Here is a 22,331-nt window from a genome sequence, read left to right as displayed (position 1 = left end):
GTGAATTCATAATTTATGTATCTTCGCTGGGACAACTAACGTAATCTATCTCTTTGTAAACAAAAGTCTCTTTATTTGAAAGACTTCCATTCCGAAAGACTGTCCAAATGGTTGTTAAAATTGTACTTTCTTTGTTTTGTTTACCATTAGTAATATCTCTTCCTTTAATCTTTTGGCATTTACTATTATATGACAATATGCTCTTATGACAGTGTATTTTAATATATATAATATAAACAAGACACTTATCGTGACAGACAGACAGACAATGACAAATATATATAATATTAACAACACACCTCTCGTGACAATGACAGGTACCTATTTTTAAATCAAAAATCTAACACCTTTTAGCAATTAACAATTATATTCCACTTATTACCATACTATATGGGACATTATTGACATGAAAGTAACTGGATCTTCAATGATTAATAACACTTAATGTAATATAACATCCGATCTTTAGGTTTCAAAGTGGAAGGGTCAACCAGCTCTGCTTGTGTACTTGGCGGATACACAGCCTCTTCAAGGAGTGTATCCTTAGCTGGGAAAACCAAGTTTAAGACATAATAAATCAAGAATGCAGTCATAAATGCGTAAAAATACCCAATATAGTACAAGTGTGTGATACCTTCAGGCATTATTATGTTGGTATTGATACTCATTGCCATTCCAGGTAATAATGGAACCGAGCCGCACAGAAAGGCGACGAGAGCTCTCCAATTTGTTCCAAATGTATTGTATCTGTAAATTCCTGCTGGGTTGTAAAATTCATCAATGTTGTATTTATGATGATTTTTTAATTTATCGGCTATCAGAATACCGGCAGCTGGACCAAGGAAAATACTTAGCGAACCTAGGAAAGCTAAAAATGAAGCACCATTTTGCAAGATTTTCCAAGGAACAATAGCCCAAGCACCGATGACAATAACAACTATCTGCGCCCTTCTAATATCTAGATACTTTGGGAAAAAGTATAAAAGATCATTGGCCGCGGCAACAGTATTATCAGATATATTTTGTGCAATTTGTGAAATCAAATAAGTAAATCCCATAAAAAATGCTGCGGCTCTTCCTCCACTAGAAGTCCAGTTATTTGCGATTTCTAATGGATCCCACATAGCACTTCCATACATTATTTTCGAAGCGACTCCTGAAATAATTCCAATGGGCGCAGACACAGCGGCAATTACGGGCAGAATAAGAAACTGAACATAAGGTGCCTTCGGGTGTTTTGCATATCTTGTGAAGTCATTGACATTCACAGCTAAGGTAGAAAAACCCGTTACAGAGGCATTTAAGGCATACATAAATACCCATGACCATTTACTTCCTGAAACTGTAGCTGGTTGATCCCATACCACGTTGCTACCTGCGTTACAGAGTAAAAAAATAAGCATTGCAAAGCATGCTATGTAAGTAGAGATGGATTTGACCAAAAAGAAATTTTGAAGATATTCTGGCCTAATCAAATGGAAAGGGACAGAAATAACCCAATATACAAAATAACATATCATGAAGTTGGAAGTAATTCCAGCATCTTCTGGTAATCGATTTTTATATGTTCGGAAGGATTTAAAAATAGCATACAATATCGTTTGGATACATTCTGCACCCGTATAAACATTGGTACCATAATAAAATAACCCAGCGATTAAACGTAGCAAGATAATCAACGTATTAAAATAATAACCGAAGGAGGCTCTAGATTGAATCGCGAAGGGAATATGATAATGTGAACCAAACAAACCATTTAACGTCATAGGAATGGAAATGAAAACGTTTCCCATTATCAAAGCGGCAAGTGCCTGCTTTGGCGATAAGCCCATTTCCATGTATGAAGTTCCTGTTCTGAATGCGCTAGCACTCAAACCATTACAACTCCACAAATAAAAATAATCCAATGCTTTGTATTTTCTTCTTTCTGGTGGGGTCGGATGCAAATCATGATTTATACGTTCTACATTACTTGAATTAATTTCTAGCTTTCTCAAGAAAGATGAAAAACGACTTTGAGGTTTAAGATCCACAGAGGAGCTTTCTCCATAGCCAACGTCCAGGTTTTTCTCACTTAATCCAATCTCGAGTTTTTTGTCAGCTTTCAGTTCTTCCATTTTTAAAGCTTGGGTTACTTGGTATACTTAAAACTAGAAAGGAAATAGAAATTAATATATCATTTAGAGATACGTTATCAGTTTTATGGTATCAAATTATTATTGCATGTTGTTCTTGATAACACTGGCTTTCACAGACGGAGAAAACCTAGAATTTCCGCGGTTACTACATGAATTAAGTACTCATTTACCGCAGATTGCTTAGTAAATTGGACAAAATGGTGTACCTTAGTATGTCTGGCACACCAAAGATGACCTTCTTGTCTTTGTTGAAAGTTAAATTGAATTCTATATGGAGTGCCGTTGTACAGGCACAGAGGTATACCGTTTTGTATATTTGTTGTTTGAATTTATCGTAGAATTAGTTAAAAAGAATGAACAAACAAATAATAATCTTACTATCAAATTTTAGATAAATGTTAAATAAAACAAATTGAATAACCCAATTTAAAAAACTTTTGATAAATAACCGAAAAAGGAATGATCGTTTTATTCTTTTAAATTTCTAAACGTTAATAATGCTGTTTTTAGGGCGATTCTCAACTCACTCTTGCTGTATATTTTTGTTAACTTATGTAAGGGTTTTAAAAAAACCAATTAAATGATCATTTTCAAACTCGATTTTGTCTTGAGAAATACGGTGGTATATACCATGCATAGAGGACCTGACCTGCTGACCTGCCACTCCAGCTTGACTTCAACCAAACACAGATTATGCAGCTTTCAATAAATTTTGGGGTTTAAATGCCAGTTTCACTTTAGGGATAATTCACTGTAGAAATTGTTTTCATGAAAACAAAAAAAGCTCATACAACCTGCTGAAACTTTTCCTGTTTGTTAAATTTTTTTGATTTTAAAATCGCTTACCTTTTTTTATAACTTGTTTTTCACTTTTTAATTTTAGTTTTAGCTTTAGTTTACGTTTACAGTTGTTGTTTGCAGTTCGCCCCAGTTCGCGTCGCACATCGTCAATTGCATTCTTTGACCGTTTTCGGAGTTTTCCGTCTTTATCTTTGTTGGTTGCTGGAATTACGTATAACATATGATATTTGATTGCAGATTTTGCTCAGAATCGTTTCTCAATCAAAATGCAATTATCATCGTTGAGCTGTTCATCATTCTAGTGTTTCGATTCGGATACCCTATAGCTATGGCTCCACCGTGCTATCACTCATGAGGAGGACTATTTCTTTGCATGAAACAGTATACGATTCCTCAGAAAGTGAAACAGCATGTCCATGGTTGTTCCCACTCTGTTGAACAACATAAAGTCAATGAGATGCAGAAACTTCACGGCAGTAACGCTAAATATTACAAACATCGATACAAACGATGCTGTCAGTAAGGAAAGCCAAGTATTCAATGTACGGCACAAGTGAACATTGAAAATCGGTATCCGTTAGAGCCATCCCCGATCACGGCATTCTCTATTCTTGGTCTTTGCAAAAGAGGAATGATTGAGCAAAAAACTTGTTTGGCGGTCAACAGAGGATATTTTGGGAATGACTTTATATGGAGAAATCAATTCCAAACTAACGACTTATGGCTTTCAGATTTTGTCTGTCATGGTCGTGGCGTGTTTGTCATATGAATCCGTTGTGGATGTACCAGCTGTTAAGCGAAGCTTTAAGAGGGAGCATCGTTTAGATTTAGACAATCATGTAAATCAAGAGCTCCATGACTTGCGTTTATAACGATGTTGTTAGTCCAAGCTAAGTATCCTTCGCAAAAGAAAGTCTATCCCTATATTAAATGATACCCATGCTATTGGACAGATAACGAATGTGTTCCCTGTGTGTTTAATTCAATAGCCTATGTTCAAGAAAAATTTGACACGGTTTGCCATTATTTGCGGCATCACCATGGGGAGGTTAATATGGAGGAGTGTACACGCCGTTTGCCTCTACAAACGTAGAAAAGCAAAAACTATCAGCGACATCGCTATTTTAAAATTGACTACCCTGCGGTCGCTGGAAAGGATGGACGAAAGACGCAGGCAGAACAAATTGATCTGTATATCGAAACTTTGAGGAAAAAAGGGTGCCGCAAGTAGAGCAGCTTCTGGAGAATCCTCGGAACAAGAGTCCAATGCGGCAGGAATTCAAATGGCTGGAGGCCATGAAGGAGTTTGGACCCACTTGGAAGCAAGTGATTTGCTGATTATAATAGCGAAAAATTACCCCAAGGACTATTGTGTAGTAGTTAATTCGCTATTATTATTCTCTAGAATCGTGTATCAAACCATTCAAAAGCCTTTCGGATTTCGGGTCTATCACCATATTGCTCAATTAAAGAAAAAAATTTCGAAGAATATCCTAAGATCTTTGTTCTGATTTAGAAACAAGAAATACTGTAACTACAGCTTTTCAAATATATGGTCGTACTTTCGATAAGCATTCCTCACTTGCCCAAGGACTTCATGATTAACTTCTACAAGGCGAGTTGTAAGCGAGAAGAATTATTGCAAATCTATATTACATAGTCATAGACCTTTGTTCAACTCATCGCAATGATCATTACCACGGTGAAGGTAATCAAATCGTCCTAACTACCATAGCGCAAAACAGACGCAAGGCTCCAATCATTAAGCCAGCCAGTGGCTGGTGGTACCGATAGTTTAACGACAACGACTACGACTGCAAGTGAGCAAACGAGACTTGTCACCTAAATTAGGAAGAAAAAAAAAACGGGAATTTCAGTGTCAGTAGCTTTATTGCCGTTACCGTATGTAACCAACCTTCGTGGTTTTTCATTGTCATGCTTTACAGAACAAAACCGAATTTCAGAACGGAGAAGCAAGTTCAAGCGCTTATTTCTTCGTTTTTAAACAAAACAATTTGATCGCGGTCTTTCCGACGAGATCAGGAAAGTCTCTGACTTTTGTGCTGTCCGTATTTATAGAAAAGCAACAGAAATCTGGGCTGATTACCATTGTTTAAGTCCATTACTGAGGCAAGGCTTGTTTCGAATAAATCGACGAGAGATACCGTTTTGTATGTTCGGATGTGGACACGAAATAAGAATGCTTCGCTCCAATCTTCGAATCTACTGGATCTATTTCTAAGTCTGCACTAAACGATGATATTGTTCTTTTTTAGGAGCCTTGCTGAAGCAGGGCGCGCTTTGTCATTGATAAAGCGCATACTTTGTTTATGGATATCGATTGGAGGCACGTCTTGTGCAAAATGTGGAAATTGTCTTGAATTGCGACACCCGTTCTTCTTTTAACTTTAATGATTCCTCACGCATTAAAAGTCTTGTGCCAACAATTGTTTCAATTAATTTTGTTCAAGTGGTTTGAAGATCTACTGAGAGGAAAAAGATACATCAATTCCTCAGACCCTTAAAAAAGGAGGATTTTTGCAAGATTTATACAGCTTAATAGGAAAAGCAAATGCTGTGAGGGAGATGGTTGTGCAAACGTGTTTTGTCAAACAAAGGGGAGTATAGAATTATACAGATGGAAGTTAACCCTTCTAAAAAGAGACTCATGGAATTCCGTTCACGGGCGATTAGCAGACGAAGAGCGAAAAACTAGTTTCGATATGTTTACAGATCTATTTGGTAATGATTGAATCTTGGTCGCAACGTAGGCCTTTGGGCTTGATGTAAATTATTATGATGTGCGGCTTGTGGTTCGCTATGGCTCGCCGTCGTTAGGGATGGATTATGCTCGGAGACAGGTCCTGCAAGGAGAGATGCCGGGTTTGCCGTTACTGCTTTGTAGAGAACATGGTACGAAAAATCTATTTGATAACGAATCATTGTGAGTTCTGTCGCTTTTTGTGGTGAATGCAGTGATTGTGACTTTCTTCCAGACTGCTTTTTGTTCTCGATGTATGCCTGAATTGCTGGATAAAAAAGAGTCAATTTTGATTGCAAAGCAAAACAGGAACGATTCTCTCTTTCTATCCTCGAAATACTCTCCTTCTTCTTTTACAGATGATCATCGGCAATCGATAAATCGTTCAAACTTTGGAAAAGAGCCACGTTTGCTTCGGAATGTGGATTTTCTGACTTCCACTCCGTCACCTACTGTTCAAAAGATTTAGCTCAAGTTCTTCGGCTAGCAATAAATGGCACAGTGTCATGCGAATCGGAAATAACATAAGTTCCGTCGCCGACTTACTGAAAAGCAATCATCAAAAACATTCGTTGGCACAAATTGTTGATGATTTGTATAATAATGCGCTCAATGAATATAAGAAAAAGTATGAGGTTATTAATGAGAAAATGGGTAGAATCATTGTCGAAAGCGGCTTGTCGGAAAAGGTTTTTAAAAAACTTAACCAGAAATGCCTATACTGTTATATTGAAGAACCTAAGGCTCGTCTTTTAAGACATAACGCATGCTGTCCATCAGAGTTGTTATCAATGCCGCAACAGGACCACAATTAGAAACTATCCGTTTCAGATGTACTATAGAGGTCTTTGCTTACTATATTGTGGATTGACTAAATCTTGAAGAAAATGTTAAGAGGATCCTTACAAGCAAAGTTGCAAATCCCTGGGGGCAGAGATCGTCTAATTGCACTTGCTTTTTTTGTTCGGGAGAATGTGTAAGTACAAGCTGATGGTTCCTTAAATGGGAACACAAATGATCAGAATTAAGTAACTATTGTTTGTTACTTTGCAAATGTGTCATCGGAGTTTGTCAATGTCGTTTACTTCGTAAAGAGTGACATTCTTGGTGTTGTTTGAGAAAGAAGACAGAATGCTTTTTTCATTTTATTTTTTATTCTCAAACTTGTAATTAAAAAATTTAAGAAAGTCCAAGAATAATGGAATGTTTAATTGATAAACAGTGAATAATGTATAGAACGAGACTAGGATAGAATTAGGTCAGCGGCTGAATTATTTACATCGAAGAATTCTAATTAATGTTGCATGTCAAAGTTTACCACTTAATTTCTTGTAATTTAGTTAGCATGGTAGTAAGTTCGTTGAAAATGACAAAGAAAACGAAAAATTAAGCAGTACAAAAAATAATGAACAAGAATCAATGGAAAATGACAGACAATATCGATTTTACAGAAAACCAAAAGAATTAGCCAATATATTTATCTTAAAATCTTATCATTTGGATTTGTTATCTTTAGTATTCTTTTATATATTGCTTCTGTTAATATTTCACCACGATATACAGAATTATACATTAGTAGATCTTGCATTTAACTTGTATTACTTTGTATTATTGTTGTGTAGTTGTGCAAAAACGGGGTTTCAGGCGTTGAATGTAAAAAAGTAGTTGTTTATATAGAAATAGTAAAAGAAATTCATATACAAAGACCTTTATGATGTTGATCTTCCGGATAGAATAAAAGAATTCAAAAAATAATTGATTTTTGGAAGGAAAAAATGTCACTTTCACGATAAGTGTTTTGCAATATTCTTGTCATTGTCACGATAGATGTAGGGTAGCAAAAGCAAACCGAGACTTACAATAGAGAAAATAAAGGAAGGAAAGGATAAGGCAATGACATACTCGTGTAAGCAAACTGTCATCATAAACAAATAAAGGAATAAGGTATTAATTTTCTAGGTAGTAATTATTATTCTAAGTCTATATATTATAAGCTCGTTTTGAGGAAATCAAATTGCAAAACATCTTTCTACGGAATCAGCATTGTTTCCCGAACTTCTACTGGCAGTTCTTTTAGGTCATCTTCTAAAGTTTCTTCTTTCTCCTCCTTCTCCCAAAAATCTTCTTCTTTTACGTCCGTTAAAGAAGAATACAGTTCTTTTTCATCTTTCTTTTCTGATCCATTCAATTCTGATTCTGGGGGAAAAGATGAGTCTGTTACCTCTAACTTTGATTCAGCTTTAAACATCTTCCTTCTAAAGACAATTTTCTACAAGCACTGTGCTTCCATCCTCTTACTTAAATACAAATTGATAGATGTTTTCTTAAGCATGCTGTTTTTTGGTGATTCAAGTCTTGGAACGAGCTTTATCAAGTTCGTTACTTCATCGTGTTTTATCTCTCCAACGTACAAGTTGTGAATGTCCGAAATGGTCATTTGCGAAACATCTATTGATAATATTTTCTTAGAGATACTGTAACGGAGGGGTCTTATAAATCAACCGGTTCGGTAAATCTTTAAATACTCAACGAGGAAAGGAATAATACTTAAAAGTTGTTTCGGAGATTCCCCCCCTCGGCGGGTGGAGTGGGAACTAAAGAAATGTGAAAATGAAAAGAAGCAAAGAAACATGAAACCTATAAGAAAATAAATAGAAATGCTTATAGTAACAATTATATTTCAGCCATTTACAAATAATGATTCATGGTCTACTGATTTTGTTATCGTCAACTCTGTCCCATCTTGTCTACCAATACTTGATACCATGAAATTGCCATACGTTGGATTCTTCATATTTTTGTAAGGATAAAAGTGAAATGTCGCAAAAATGTATCAAATTTAATATCGGATGAGAACTTGATTATTGACATTTACTTTCGTGTGTTTATTTTTTTCCTTTTTTTTACAACGAGAAAAGCAGGGTAAGGGAGTAACCGATGGTCAAATTTTGTACTTTTCATGTGCAGACTCTTAACTTTTTGGAGGATACATAAATTGCTTACATAAATGCTTTACTTTAATAAAGTTCTCTTCTAGTCATCAAATACCATCAGCATTTGAAATTTTAATAAATGAACATATTCTTGAAACATAGAACATTTTTACGTCTAAGCATTAGGTGATTATCAATGTGTATTTTATTTTACTTTTATTGTCCCTCGATAGTGTATAGAAAACTTTTCCATCACGTCCTCCTCCTTATTGCTATTACTGAATCTTTATTATTAAATCAGTATTATATAGTTTTGCGAACCTAACTGAAACTTAAAATATATTTTATCTTAAGTTATAATTTCAAAGGCGCCTTGTAAGATTTTTGAAAAACGGCAAGAATGTGTAATAAGATATTTACACTACTTTGGACTTTTCAACAGCGGTAATCCTTATACTCATGACTAAGCATATGGTCAAAGTGGTTAATTGAGTCGTTGCTAGGGTTCGCCGTTTAAAAAATGAATGAATCTTCCAACGAATAACTTACTAAATAAAAATATAGATACTTATATAATAAGTCAATACCAATAAAAATATTCTGAATTATTGGAAATGGATTTCAACAAAGTAGTTTAGCTAGAAAAAGCGGCTTTCGTAACATAAACTACTGGGGAGTTGTGTAGCTAATGATCAATATTAACTTAGAAATTCCTAATTAATCCTCAGTTACTTTTCCAATTTATTTCAAGTTTTTAGTATTGAATACACTGATAAAATATCCAAAATCAGCAATATTAACGATAGTAACTGAAGGCTACTTCATCAGCAAGCTTTCAACGAGATTGGGAGGAACACACTGAAAAAAAATAAAAAAATAAAAAATTTAAAATAAATATAAAATCCAACAAATATAATTAAATTTCCGTTTCTATTGCCAGTTAAAACTCATCGTTCACTGATAAGCGTCTACGAAAGTCACTAACTTTTTGTTAATCTTGATGCTGCATACATCACGGTTTTAAAGTAAGCAGAGTTTTGAATATGATAAATATTTTTTTTTAGCAGAATGCTTATAATAGCTATTGTGGTGTATCGCTGATTAAAAATTTACTTTTTACTTTTTACTTTTTACTTTTTAAAAGTAAACAAAATCAAGAAATAACGTATTCCACTAGACGTGCCAATATATGCAGTCAAAGTTCTTCCTGGTAGGTTTCATATCATTGTCAACACACTATCACAATATCGGAATGGGCTGATACGTATTTTTATCTTCGTTCAACGAATATGATTCCAGAGCATCGCGGTTATCTCACAACCACCAACAGGAGCTCATAAAATAACCAATTTTTTATATGTTTTTAAATTCAAAAAAAAGCCAAAATAAAAAAAGATTATGTTTTTCCATATATGGGAATTTAAAAAAAAAAATTTCAACAAGAAAGCTTAACAACTCTACTTTATAATGAAGAAATTTAATGGGTATAATGCACTTTCTCAAAGAAAACAAAAGTATGAGGATGCACCAAAAACGAACAAAAGAAATTTAATTTATAACCATAATATTAGGGAAGACGACCAAGTCTTTCTATCAAAACTTCGTAAAACTCATCATCGTTTACTGTTCTTAAAAACAGTACATTAGCTGGCAAAAGACCAACCTGCCACCAATCCACAACACTCATACCCATAGTTAACTCACTTTGCGTTTCTATTTGTACATTAACTTTTCTACCGGAATACAGATCTGGGCGTAAAAGCCACATAACAGTATTGGGATCATGAAGAGGACCGCCGTCGGTTCCGTACTTTTTCGCTTCATATTCTTTTTCCATACGTAACCATGCGGCAACTACGGGACCAATGCGATTTGGTAAAGCTTCTATGCGTGAGATTCGTTTGGCACTTGTATGCAATTGATGAGTAATATCCAAAGGAATCATAACAATAGGAATTCCAAAAGAAAGAACCATCTGCGCTGCATGGGGGTCAACATATATGTTAAACTCAGCAGCCGGCGTAATATTGCCTACTTCTGAAAAAGCACCTGCCATCATTACTATTTGTTTGGCATGTTGCATAATTTCGGGAGCTTTAATTATTGCCAAAGCAATATTTGTTAAGGGACCAATGGTACAAATTGTAACAGTTCCAGGCTCATGGTTCAGTAAGGTATCTATGATGAAATCGACAGCGTGTCCTTCGTTTTCCTTTCTATAGGTCGGAGGAAGAAGTGCACCCTCAAAACCACTAGCACCATGAACATGAGTGGCTGTAATTGGAGTCCGTAGCAGCGGCTTATCTGCTCCCGCGTGAACTGGAATGTCTGGGCGACCTGCTAAATCTAACATTTGTAACGCATTCCTCGTGGTCATAGAAACAGGGACATTTCCGGCAACTGTTGTTACACCTAATAAATTGATTTTTGAACTAGCAATCGCAATCAAAGCAGTTATGGCATCATCTTGACCAGGGTCTGTATCGATGATTATTTTCATTATAGCGAATGGTATAAATTCTGTATAGAGCTTTATTACTTAATACTTTCAAAAAGGTTGGAAAATTCCTTTAGTCTATGGTACCCAAAAGTGAATTTTAGTGTCCCCCCCCTTTTTTTTTAAATAGTGTTAAAAGAGAATGTTGCTGTTGGCTTTAATCCACTTTTGTAACAATGGGTATATTTTTATACAAAATAAGAAGAATAATCATTATCGAAAATTCATCCTAATCTTTGATAAACAGCTCCTATGAGACACTAAGCACCTTAAATTTGTTCGGGGTCTAAGCGCGGTGATAATGAATATTCTAATCTTCTACTTATCATCAAATAGTCAAACTTAAATAGCGACAATAATGGGTTGCAAGTCTAATGAACTTAGTAAACTTCGTTGTATACACTTTCAGGTTTGCAACTTGATTAGAACAAATACATAAGTAATTATAGGCAGCACCCGTTATGAAAGTTGTGCCGAGCGATAAAATCAAACCAACGTGGTGGAGAGAGACCTCAGTTTATCAAATATATCCTGCCTCATTTAAAGATTCAAATGATGACGGCTTTGGTGATTTGGGAGGGATTATTTCCAAAGTGGATTATTTGAAATCCCTAAACGTCGAGTCTGTTTGGCTTTCTCCCATTTACCCATCTCCTCTTAAAGACATGGGTTATGATGTTTCTGATTATAAGCAAATTGATTCTAGATACGGGTCCTTGAAAGACTTAGACACTCTAATGAAAGCTCTGCACGAAAGAGATATGAAATTAGTTATGGACCTGGTGTTGAATCATACGTCTGATCAACACGAATGGTTTAAGGAGTCCAGATCTTCAAAAAAAAATCCCAAACGTGACTGGTACGTTTGGAAACCAGCTAAGTATAACGAAAAAGGGGAACGGTCACCACCTAATAATTGGAGCAGCTATTTTGATACTTCAGCATGGGAATGGGACGAAGCAACACAAGAATACTATTTACACCTTTTTGCTGTAGAGCAACCGGATCTCAATTGGGAAAACCCAAGTCTCAGAGAAGCTATACACGATATTTTAAAATTTTGGCTTGACAGAGGTGTAGATGGATTCCGACTCGACGTTATTAACATGATCAGCAAAGATCAGGAATTTCCAGATGCTCCCATTACTGATAGCCAATATGAATACCAACTGGGCTATCAATATTATGCCAATGGACCCAGAATTCATGAATACCTTAGTGGCTTAGGTAATATTCTTGAGAAGTACAACGCCTTTTCGGTGGGTGAAATGCCTCATGTCACAGATACAAAGGAGGTCCTTCGTGTTGTTGCTGCTGACCGTAAAGAATTAACAATGATATTTCAGTTCGATCTTGTTCAACTAGATTCTGAACCTGGTAAAGATAATTACGCTGAAGGAACTTGGAAGCTTTCAGATTTGAAAAAGTCATTGAAAAAATGGCAATCTGTACTTCTTTCTGGTGGTGGTTGGAATGCTAGCTTTATTGAAAATCATGATCAACCGAGAGCTGTTTCACGATATCTTTCGGATTCTCCAAAGTATAGATCCTATAGCTCAAAGCTGATGGCTCTCTTTATCATATTTCAAAGTGGAACTCCATTTGTATTTCAAGGGCAAGAACTTGGACTTGCCAGTATTCCTAGAGACTGGCCAATCGATGAATACCATGATGTCGAAACTCAAAACTCCTGGAAATTGTTCATGAGTAACAACCCTACTAAGGAAGAAGTTGAAAAGAAAATGAATATTATTAATAAAAGGGCGCGTGATAATGGTCGTACTCCGATGCACTGGGATAGCTCACCAAACTCTGGCTTTACAAAAGCTGGAATAAAACCATGGATGAGGATTACCGATGACTATAAAGAATGGAATGCTGATATTCAAATCAACGACCCTGAGAGCCCTTATACGTTTTGGTCTAAAGCTTTGAAGCTTCGTAAAGAACTAAAAGGTGCAGTCGTATATGGCTCTTTTGAATTAGTTTCTGAAGATAATCCTTTTATCGTTGCATTTGTTCGCGAATCAGCATCCTACAAACTCTTTGTGGTTTTGAATTTTACTGAAAACACGGTTTCATACGATTGTCCTTTCAATTTAACTTCTTCGGAAATTCTTCTTGATAATTATCATAATTTTGCTTGTATAAATTCCTCAGTCTTGTTGAATCCCTATCAAGCAGTTCTTTTAAAGCTTTAATTTTTTCCAGATATTTTTTATTGATGCTATCATAATAGCCATGTCGTTTTCAGTCTTTATACTATTCCAGACTTTGGTTTCAGTCTTTTTTTTGAAAAGGGGTTATACAAGATATATCAATGTTTCCACAAACTCTCGTTAGCTTCACCGTGAATGACTACTTCACACTCCATTAAGTTTTGGAACACAAAGGAAAAAGAAACTGGAAGAACAAAACGCTGCATTTAAGATAAATGGCAGTAAATTATTTAATAATTGATTTTTCTTCTTTTTATCACGTTCATCAAAATCACTGTAAGATGATTATTGGTTACTACTCAATAAAAAATATATTGTTAGTAAAATTTATCTATGAATTGCCTAAGATTTTTTGCTCTCAGTAATTTATATATTTCTGTGTACCTTTAAAACCCGAATGTTCTCCGCATTAATCTTCACATTAATTTTGGAATAAATAAGAGTAATTAAACAAATATTTACTATTTTGATATAATAAGCACATACGAGAAGCAATGTATTCCAAGATTGTTGTAAAACGAAAAGAGAGAGCGTTGCATTATCAACCAATGTGGTACGAAAATCATGCTCTCTAAGAGAAAACGAAGTCACTCTTCTGGCTTTCGCGTTTTCTACTTGGTAATCTGGGAACGATGGCATAAGCTATTTATTTTTCCGCTTTCCAAAATACACGCTAGCATTCGGATATACGGCTAGTATTGATTTAGGTTAAAGGTAATATATGGTCGACAATTTTCTCTTTCCCTATTGAACTAGAACTGTTACGTTTGATCTAAGTAAAATCCGCATCCCCATATTTATTGTGATCTCCACAACATTACTTCAACTATTTCATGACTAAAAATTGCTAATTCAGATTGCCGGTTATTCTGTATTCGGATTTCAAATTCAAGGAAAAACATAAAGAAACATGTATTTTATTTTCTTCTCCACGGATAGTGACGTAACAGAAACCTTCATTTTATTATTGTACTTAAGCATAAAGGATTTTCGACCATAGTATGAAACAAACGAACAACTAACGAAAATACGGAAATATGTTCCCTTGAATTTAAAAGTCGACAATGTGAACTCACTATATTCCATCCACATAAACGACCTTCAGTGTATAAAATCTCAATTATCACATTAAATCCGAAGAAACAGACGACCCAGACTTCATTTTCGTACATCCCTCAAATCTTCTTTACGTTAATATCCCTGGTTTCATGCTATGCATCTTTCTTGCCGCTCTTGATCAAACAGTCGTTACTACTTCTATCGTCACCATCGTTAGAAATTTAAGCGACAGCTCGTTGTTCTCATGGAACCGTACTGCCTATTCACTTAGCAGTAACCGCTTCCTGCATCTGATAGGAATAACGAGAAAAGTAGCTGCTCCTGCGGTTAATCCAGCGCTCTGGAGATTCACTCCTGTTACGATTTTGCCGCCACCTCAACAAAATCCGATACTGGAGTACTAGGGTTGATGTAGTTCGCTTCCGTTTCTTTTAAACGTCGTTTAGAAATCCGATTTTATGGTTCTTTAACAGAGTAGAGAGCCCCTCCCCCCTGAATGATGTAACGGTGCTTAGATAATTAAAATATTGAAAATGGAAATGTTTGTTGGAGACCCTGGTTGGCGGACAGGTTGTATCGACTTTAAAGGCACCAATCATATCAAACTCATATTTAGATTAACTCTTTTCGTCAATTTCCTTAATGAAATTATACAAAGCATTCACTCCAAATGTCTGTGACCATTCCTCAAAAGTTATACGATTTGTATATAATAGAGAAGTTTCTGTAAGAAAAATCCCTTCATGTATACCATTGGTTTCAATCATTATTCTCTCAGGATAGTTCTTGCCGAGCGATGTCTTTTCAAGGCACCATTCTAAAATTTCGTCTCTTAAAACTTCGTGATTGCCAACCAAGAGCAAAAACCTTCCTTTTTTAAACGGTGGAAATTCAGACCAAAAATCCTGGAAACAGTTCAGATTTATGTTCGTTAAAGGTTGGGAGTATAAATGCTCATTTTGCTGAACATATCCTCTTCCACACCTTTGCAAAGTCTCAAAGGCAATCACATCCTTATAAGCGTTATATTTATAAGATTTTGTATTTTTGGCACTTGTCAAATCTAACCAGGGAGAAATTAATGCTACACCAGAAGGCCAGACAACATTTTTAGATTTGGACTTTTCGTTTAGGTGGTAAAGCATCGACAATGCAAGATTCCCGCCAGCTGAGTCACCAACTATAATTATTTTTCTATATCCGAATGATAATAATCTATCGTAAATATTCAAACATTCGAGGATTTGTGATGGATAGGTTCTTCCTTCAGGTACCAAGGAATAATCGACAAGCAAGATAGAAGGCGGCCTTAAACCGTCTTTTTGAAATAGAAAATACAGATTGCTAAAAGCAGCAATATGAAGCTCTGTAGAATGGTGATACATCATTCCTCCATGGAGGTGAAGGATAACGGAGTCCTCTTTGTCCTTATTTTGAGGGTGTCTAGCAAGCCACGCGGAATCGGGAATATTTTGTTCATTGTTTTTTTGAGTAAATATTTCTCCATAGTTAGGAAGCTTTTTCATAGGATTCAATTTGCTCTCCTTCTTCTCTAGCATATCAAACAAATTCCTGAATCCGAAGCGCTTGACATCTTTCATCGTCATCCCGCTAGCTATATGCAAATAACTAATACAAGCCAAGTTTAAATAAAGACTCTTCTGAAAGGCTTCATGTTGTTGAAATCTTGTCCCCACAGTTACGTACTGAATAGATATCCAAACCCATACAAAAGGAAGAGTAATTAATCGTTGAATAAATGAGAAGGATAGCATTTTGATAAAATTTGTAAACCCAGAAAAGTGTTTAAATGATAGAATTATTATTGCTCGATGGCAAGGCGTGGTTCAATTCGTACTGTTCTTACGTAACACCTATACTTCACTCGCTTAATGAGATACAGTTTCCGTCAGAGTCCTATGTACTTGATAGCTATGAAGTAGGGAAAGAGTTACTTGTTTATGTGTCAATACTATATTATATAAAAATTTTCCTATCCTCCAAGGAGATAGTAGAAGTAAAGAAACTAGTTCTCAGGTATTTGGGGTTGTCGAGCTGGATGAAGCTAGCCATAATAATCGGCTTCTATTGATCAGGAATTACCAATATTTCTTCTTTTGTTTATTTTAAAGACGCAAAGAAAACATAATAAAAAAATTTCGCTCATTGAATTTGAATGGAGCAAACCCCATTAAATAAATGCAAAATGTCGATCAGTGAAACATTCAGACAACTGTAAGGTTAATGGAAGAAAGCCTGCAGTCATGTTTAGATCCTTAATTGAAATAAATACTGACTGTTTCTATTATAGGTACTTACAATTTCTGTATCCATATGATACGAAAGCCGTACCGTAAACTGCTACTTCCGTATATCGCTTCCATACTTTACAAGGACTTGCTTCTGATCGATCCTAGTATAAGATTGTTTTTTCATCCTTAGAATTCATACATGAATCAAAACTACTTTTAGATTTTTCAATGAATTGGGAAGCTAAAGTGAAAGATCTTTCGTCCACCCAATTTTCCGATTTTCTGTCGTTGTCGATGTTAACACTACGCAATAATAAATAGAAAAACGGAAAAGATGGGATCGAAAAGGTTAACCCAAGTAACCCAAGCTTACTCATATAATTCAAAACATTAACGTCTAGTTTTCCAAAAGTATAAAATTTCGTGAGCTTTGTTAGCCTCCGAAAGATAATTGATTTCCTATCATAAACTAGGTTATAGAAGATAATTAAATTCCTATCTTAAACTAAGAAAGAGACGCAACATGGTCTGGTACCATCCTGCCAAAAATATATATATATGTAATAACTTGATAAAGCTCGAATGAAAATGGAATATAAATACATCTGTATATCTACAGTCGGAATCTTCAGACTGGAAGATTCAAGGTTGCTGGATACGACATAATAATTTTAAAATAAAATACAAGACGAAAAATGCATAATTTGAGAATCAGATTGCAATATGATTGAAAGAGACAGCTGCCTTGCTTACCACACTGTTTGCAACTGACAAATGGAAAAGGAGGTAACATACAAATAAAGTGGGAATTTGCGAGAATGCTCGTTCGTTTTCTATCGTACAAAAGAGGAATTTTTGATATGTGATGTCAGTTTCTAGAGATATCTAGAACGGCGAGTTTAACAAGGTAAACAAACCAGAAAAATGCAGAGCATCCATGAAAATAAAAGCGAAATTACAAAAATAATAATAATTGAAAAAAAAAGACAAAAAGGAGCAACAAAGAAGCAGGAGGAGCTATGTCGAAATCTCTGGAAGAACCCAGTGGTGGCAAATCATCACATCTGGAAGGTACTAAGACCCTCATAGAATGTTTGTTATTTTCTGTAGTTTAGGTATAAATGGGAGTCAAGTAGAGACGATTCAACAACATTGACAAAAAAGAACAAGAGTAAATTTTTATTTTAATTATTGCGTGAAATAAACGAGTGCTTTTTACAATGTCTCTTCAACCTTTTTTCGATTTATATCCATTTCAAGACGGTCTTTCTGACTTTTTGAGTTATTCCCCTCGCGTCCAACGCCAGGATCGTGCTGTTGATTTGTCACCTGCCATTGATGTCCATGAAGGCAAAGACACGGTTGCTGTTGATGTAGAACTTCCTGGTGTCAAAAAGGAAGACGTTCAAGTTCATTACGACGAAGGAAAACTTACCGTTTCTGGAGAATCATTCAACGAAAGAAAAAGTGAGGGAGAGAAAGGAAACCACAGATGGTCTGAACGTCGCTTTGGATCCTTCTCTCGAACTATCTCCATCCCCAGCAGGATCGATTCCGACCGTATTGAAGCCCAATTTTCCAATGGCATTTTGAGTATTGTTTTGCCAAAGATTGAGCAGTCCCGATCCAAGAAACAAATCGCCATCAATTAAGCTGAAGGGCTAGTGGTATTGAGTTTATGATGATATGATTGTATTCTAATGAGAATTTATAATGGCATAATGGCTTTTTAATATAGCATAGTATTTTAATGAGAGTTTATCAAATTTTAATAAAGTTCTCATTTCATTATTTTTATATTATGTAAAGTGAGAAATAAAAAGTAAGCCATGAAATCTAAAATCTAAATGGTTTTGTCGTTCCGACTCTTTATGATTCGTACCATATTGCAATGTAACCTTCAATAATATGTGGATTTGATCCTTTCCTTGGTGGTGATAGCAGACTGTTCAATTTCAGTTTGCTTACTGTGTAACAGTTCAATTCATTTATGGTATCAATTCGTTTATGGTAGGTTGCAAAGTGCTGTATCTATATCTTTCTCTCTATCTCTCTTACTACTTCCATGCAGTTTTTTTTAACCTACCTGTATGCTAAGCTAGCCGACTAGTTTTCTGTCTTGTCTTCTCCTATCAGTAAAGTAAAATTAGAAATAGAGTATAGATTGTCAACGAAAGAAATATAGAATGAGTGAGTCAAGACACAAGCTTCACGTATGGGTTTTTTCGCCGTAAAGATTCACCAAACCGATAAAACACGAAAGGAATTGGAATCATTCCAAGAGCAATAAATCCTACCAAAGTTCCTCCCCAGTGAACCCCCAACTTTTTAAACATAATACGCGAAAATAAAGGAAAAGTAGCTCCAAAAATTGATCTAGTAAATGTATTCGCAGCGATAGCCGATGCAGCAAATTTTGTAAACGTATCAACAAGATAATTTAGACAACCCTGGAAAATCGTTTCAAAGCCGACACCGATCAAGAATATACCAATAAATGATGCTATCCAATGAATATTGGCATATGAAGTCCAAGCAAAAACAAATATTCCGGCCGGCATAAGCCAGCCTGTCATCATCATCAAAGGTAATCTTTCTTCAGGAAGAGGTTTTCCACCGTTTTCTGTTAGGTATCTTGCGTACCTTTTATTCCAGAAAATATTCAACACACCTCCTGTTACTAAGCCCAAAAACATTGCAATCAAGGGAAGTGTACCAACGGTTCCCTGCCAGTTTCTCGACTGATAGTATGTATACGGAATGGTAGTTAATACTAAATACAGAATTCCGTATACATAACTAGCAAATAAGGCGATGAAAAAGGCGACCGGAGTTGCTAGCATTGCAAAAGGTCGCAAAAGGTGATAGGTAACAAACTCCTTTGCGTCTAATTTGTATCGTTCATGATCAGCGTGAAGACCCCAATTTCCTGTGGTTAACCGTAAATTTCGTGCTTGACGAGCTTCAATTACCGGGACGTAAGTTTCATCAATCATGATTATACTAGCAAGTAAAATCGCAGACTGTACAATTACTATAAACCATAATGGCCATCTCCAGGCCGTATCCGAACCTTCTGAAAGCAAACTACTAATGATGGGACCAAAGTCAGCACCACTAACAACAAAGAAGGCATAAAAAACTAAAGCAGTGCCTCTTTGAGATGGGTTCCAAAGGTCAGCCAGTACACCACCAGAAGAAACGATAGGAGCGCCAGCAAACAAACCGGAAAAGAAACGAGTGCACATAATGGCGGCCACACTATCAGCACTAGCAGTGCCTGCCGTGAGAATTATGGAGATGGAAAAAGGCAAAAAGACACCCATTTTTCTACCATTCATTTCTGAAAAAGGTGCAAAAATCATAGGACCAAAAGCAATCCCCAAGACATACAGCGAGGTAGCTAGTGCCGCCACTTCTTCACCGATGTGGTATACGTTTGTCAGATGTTCAGCAGTAGGTGACATTGTCGTACTGTTGAACTGAGCAGCAAACGTTGTCAGTCCGTACAAAGCCGTGTGGACGATTTTCTTTGAAGTAGACCAATTCATGGGCCGTTGAGGGTCATTTTTGTCAATGTCGACCAAAAAAGTTTCATCGGGGTATGATTTTAAATATTGTAACTTCTCGCCCATTATACTACTTCTGTCTTTGTCGAAAATAGTTAAGCCTTCAGGGAATTGTTCTTGTTATCTCTCTATTTTCGACAACATAAATCGGGCTCATGTCATTATGTTTATTCTTTATCAGTCTTCAATTGATAATAATGAGAATTTTTCTTCTTTTCCACCCACTAATCTCCACTTATACTCACTAGCTTACTTTTACTTTAATTTAGCTTGTCCTTGGTAAAGTGGAGAAAGATGCTGCTGTACTCAAAATATTAATCCAAGAACTACCGATATCCGTATTATAATAATACAATCGAGTTCTGTATTACAAATTATAAACAGCAGAAGCTCTAACAATAAACCTCATCAAAAGGAACAATGTTATCTACTATAGAAGATATATATACACCCAGCTTTGGAAGTACGAATCTTCAGATTGGGAGATTCGATGGATCCGGCTTAATAAATCTAGTTGTCGTTTATTTAGCTAATCTAGTCAGGGGACCCTGAAAATACTTATAGTACATACAAAGTAGAGTCCAATATCTACAAATACAACCTTTTACAACCCTAAAAACTACACACTCAGTCTTAAAATAATACAGCGTAAAATCCTAGCTGTGACAGTTGTGGTAGTTCATCCTTTAGTATTGTGGTTTTTGCTAAATGTTCAGCAATATACTTGTATGATAATATATAGTTATATGCAAAATGTTAATAAAACACCTATCGTGAAAGACAGCATAGCATTGACATCGACAGACAAATACTAGCAATATATTTAATGTATGGGCATTTTCTAAGTTATATTACAAGGACTTACCGCTAACTTTTTCGTTTTAATTACATTCTCAATAAGCGATATCTACTATAAAACTCATATTTACCTTTGACGGCTATCTCAAAATCAGATTAAGAGATAGTGATGTATTGCGTGCTTTTTCAAGTTTTCGTTCTTTTTTTTATTTAAAATAGTCAAAGTAAACGAGCGTGCAGACTGAACAAAATCGGTTACTGCAACATTAAAAAAGGTGCTATAACAAAGCCGGTGGTAACACATAAACTCTTAGGAATCTGTACTCGCTGAAAAGTAAGATTGAAAAAAAAGAAAAGAAAGGAATAAAAACTAGTTTCAAGGTCTTTCTCCTATCCAATCATTTTTGGCGACTACCGATCTTTCTTTCATTTAATTTTTGATTTCTTTTCATAATGAACTCTGAGAGTTTATGATCCAGAAGAACAAGCAACGGCACCTCCCTCTGTAACATTTCGTTTATTAGATTCGAATTCTTACTCATAAACAACTATTAATCCAACAGCCAAACCTCACACCGAACTCAAAACCTAAGATGATATTAATGGAAACCCTCTACCCATAATACTCGTAGAATACCAAATTTCGTTTTGCTGATTTCTCTATTCTTAAACGTGTTCCTCGTTGGTTACTTTTTTGCAATCACAGGTTATGCTTACGTTGATGATAAATCTCAGACTATGAATAAAGTGCTTTATATCACCTATTAGATTACTAATACTACATTTCAGCCTTCATACGGATCGTTTTCAGACAATTTCGGAAGGCGAGCATGTTTTATTGACGGCATCCGCACTGTTCTGTCTTGGTTGTCTATGGAGCCACTTTGCTAATAGGTTCATTTCTTAATATTTGCAAACACCATTACCGGAATTGGAGGAGGAGGATTGATCACGCTGACGAAGATTAGTAACTCGGATATCATTCCGGCAAGAAGGCGAACATTATTTTTAAGACTATTTTTTTCGGATATGTCGGTTTTATTTAGCCTCTTTTGTTGCAAACTTTTTGAAGGTTTTAGTTTGAGATTCTGTTTTCTCATGCAAGTTCCTTTCTCATTGTTAAGTATTGCCGTGTGGTACTTTTTCTGTAAAAAATCAAGCCAATTTCACAAAACCTCACCATTATCGAAATCTTTTGAAAAGTGTTGATATAATAGGAGGATTACTCTGGGTTTCTTGGTTGACAGCGTTGTTAATGGTTTCAACTTTTGCTAGTACAAAAACCATTCAGACATTTGGACTCT

The 22,331-nt window shown here is 35.6% G+C and overlaps 9 protein-coding genes across 9 annotated transcripts; 4 read left to right on the top strand and 5 right to left on the bottom strand.

The window, feature by feature from the left end:
- Nucleotides 1-266: 266 nt before the first annotated feature.
- Nucleotides 267-2,151, bottom strand: SPOG_04973 (membrane transporter). The gene has a single exon (XM_013167456.1). It carries the CDS (start codon nucleotides 2,115-2,117, stop codon nucleotides 432-434), a length of 1,686 nt encoding a protein of 561 aa, XP_013022910.1. The 5' UTR covers nucleotides 2,118-2,151; the 3' UTR covers nucleotides 267-431.
- A 650-nt stretch (nucleotides 2,152-2,801) lies between these two features.
- On the top strand, nucleotides 2,802-7,019 carry SPOG_05679 (uncharacterized protein). Its single transcript, XM_013167490.1, has one exon. The coding sequence runs from the start codon at nucleotides 6,207-6,209 to the stop codon at nucleotides 6,513-6,515; it is 309 nt and encodes a 102-aa protein (XP_013022944.1). The 5' UTR covers nucleotides 2,802-6,206; the 3' UTR covers nucleotides 6,516-7,019.
- A 3,181-nt stretch (nucleotides 7,020-10,200) lies between these two features.
- SPOG_04972 (uridine ribohydrolase) lies at nucleotides 10,201-11,133 on the bottom strand (the record flags this gene model as incomplete). Its single annotated transcript, XM_013167455.1, has 1 exon — nucleotides 10,201-11,133. The coding sequence occupies one exon, from the start codon at nucleotides 11,131-11,133 to the stop codon at nucleotides 10,201-10,203; it is 933 nt and encodes a 310-aa protein (XP_013022909.1).
- A 355-nt stretch (nucleotides 11,134-11,488) lies between these two features.
- SPOG_04971 (maltase alpha-glucosidase Mal1) lies at nucleotides 11,489-13,331 on the top strand (the record flags this gene model as incomplete). The annotated part of the gene is made up of 2 exons (XM_013167454.1): nucleotides 11,489-11,539; nucleotides 11,580-13,331. 2 exons carry the CDS (start codon nucleotides 11,489-11,491, stop codon nucleotides 13,329-13,331), a joined length of 1,803 nt encoding a protein of 600 aa, XP_013022908.1.
- Nucleotides 13,332-14,317: 986 nt separating this feature from the next.
- On the top strand, nucleotides 14,318-15,610 carry SPOG_05678 (uncharacterized protein). The gene has a single exon (XM_013167489.1). It carries the CDS (start codon nucleotides 14,558-14,560, stop codon nucleotides 14,810-14,812), a length of 255 nt encoding a protein of 84 aa, XP_013022943.1. The 5' UTR covers nucleotides 14,318-14,557; the 3' UTR covers nucleotides 14,813-15,610.
- SPOG_04970 (esterase/lipase) lies at nucleotides 15,026-16,183 on the bottom strand (the record flags this gene model as incomplete). The annotated part of the gene is made up of 1 exon (XM_013167453.1): nucleotides 15,026-16,183. One exon carries the CDS (start codon nucleotides 16,181-16,183, stop codon nucleotides 15,026-15,028), a length of 1,158 nt encoding a protein of 385 aa, XP_013022907.1.
- Nucleotides 16,184-16,315: 132 nt separating this feature from the next.
- SPOG_05734 (uncharacterized protein) lies at nucleotides 16,316-17,141 on the bottom strand. Its single transcript, XM_013167496.1, has one exon. The coding sequence runs from the start codon at nucleotides 17,035-17,037 to the stop codon at nucleotides 16,822-16,824; it is 216 nt and encodes a 71-aa protein (XP_013022950.1). The 5' UTR covers nucleotides 17,038-17,141; the 3' UTR covers nucleotides 16,316-16,821.
- A 739-nt stretch (nucleotides 17,142-17,880) lies between these two features.
- On the top strand, nucleotides 17,881-18,312 carry SPOG_05733 (hsp16-like protein; the record flags this gene model as incomplete). The annotated part of the gene is made up of 1 exon (XM_013167495.1): nucleotides 17,881-18,312. One exon carries the CDS (start codon nucleotides 17,881-17,883, stop codon nucleotides 18,310-18,312), a length of 432 nt encoding a protein of 143 aa, XP_013022949.1.
- Nucleotides 18,313-18,361: 49 nt separating this feature from the next.
- SPOG_04969 (spermidine family transporter) lies at nucleotides 18,362-20,523 on the bottom strand. Its single transcript, XM_013167452.1, has one exon. The coding sequence runs from the start codon at nucleotides 20,293-20,295 to the stop codon at nucleotides 18,856-18,858; it is 1,440 nt and encodes a 479-aa protein (XP_013022906.1). The 5' UTR covers nucleotides 20,296-20,523; the 3' UTR covers nucleotides 18,362-18,855.
- Nucleotides 20,524-22,331: the final 1,808 nt, after the last annotated feature.

The sequence above is a fragment of the Schizosaccharomyces cryophilus genome (assembly GCF_000004155.1).
Source record: "Schizosaccharomyces cryophilus OY26 unplaced genomic scaffold supercont4.2, whole genome shotgun sequence".
Classification (NCBI taxonomy): domain Eukaryota; kingdom Fungi; phylum Ascomycota; class Schizosaccharomycetes; order Schizosaccharomycetales; family Schizosaccharomycetaceae; genus Schizosaccharomyces; species Schizosaccharomyces cryophilus.
Note: the sequence above shows the minus strand (reverse complement) of the source record. Positions and strands in the feature narration are given on the sequence as shown.

Bases quoted from the DNA above. Each gene is read 5' to 3' on its own strand.
- SPOG_04973 (XM_013167456.1), bottom strand. From the start codon at position 2,117: ATGGAAGAACTGAAAGCTGACAAAAAACTCGAGATTGGATTAAGTGAG.
- SPOG_05679 (XM_013167490.1), top strand. From the start codon at position 6,207: ATGCGAATCGGAAATAACATAAGTTCCGTCGCCGACTTACTGAAAAGC.
- SPOG_05678 (XM_013167489.1), top strand. From the start codon at position 14,558: ATGCTATGCATCTTTCTTGCCGCTCTTGATCAAACAGTCGTTACTACT.
- SPOG_05734 (XM_013167496.1), bottom strand. From the start codon at position 17,037: ATGAGTAAGCTTGGGTTACTTGGGTTAACCTTTTCGATCCCATCTTTT.
- SPOG_04969 (XM_013167452.1), bottom strand. From the start codon at position 20,295: ATGGGCGAGAAGTTACAATATTTAAAATCATACCCCGATGAAACTTTT.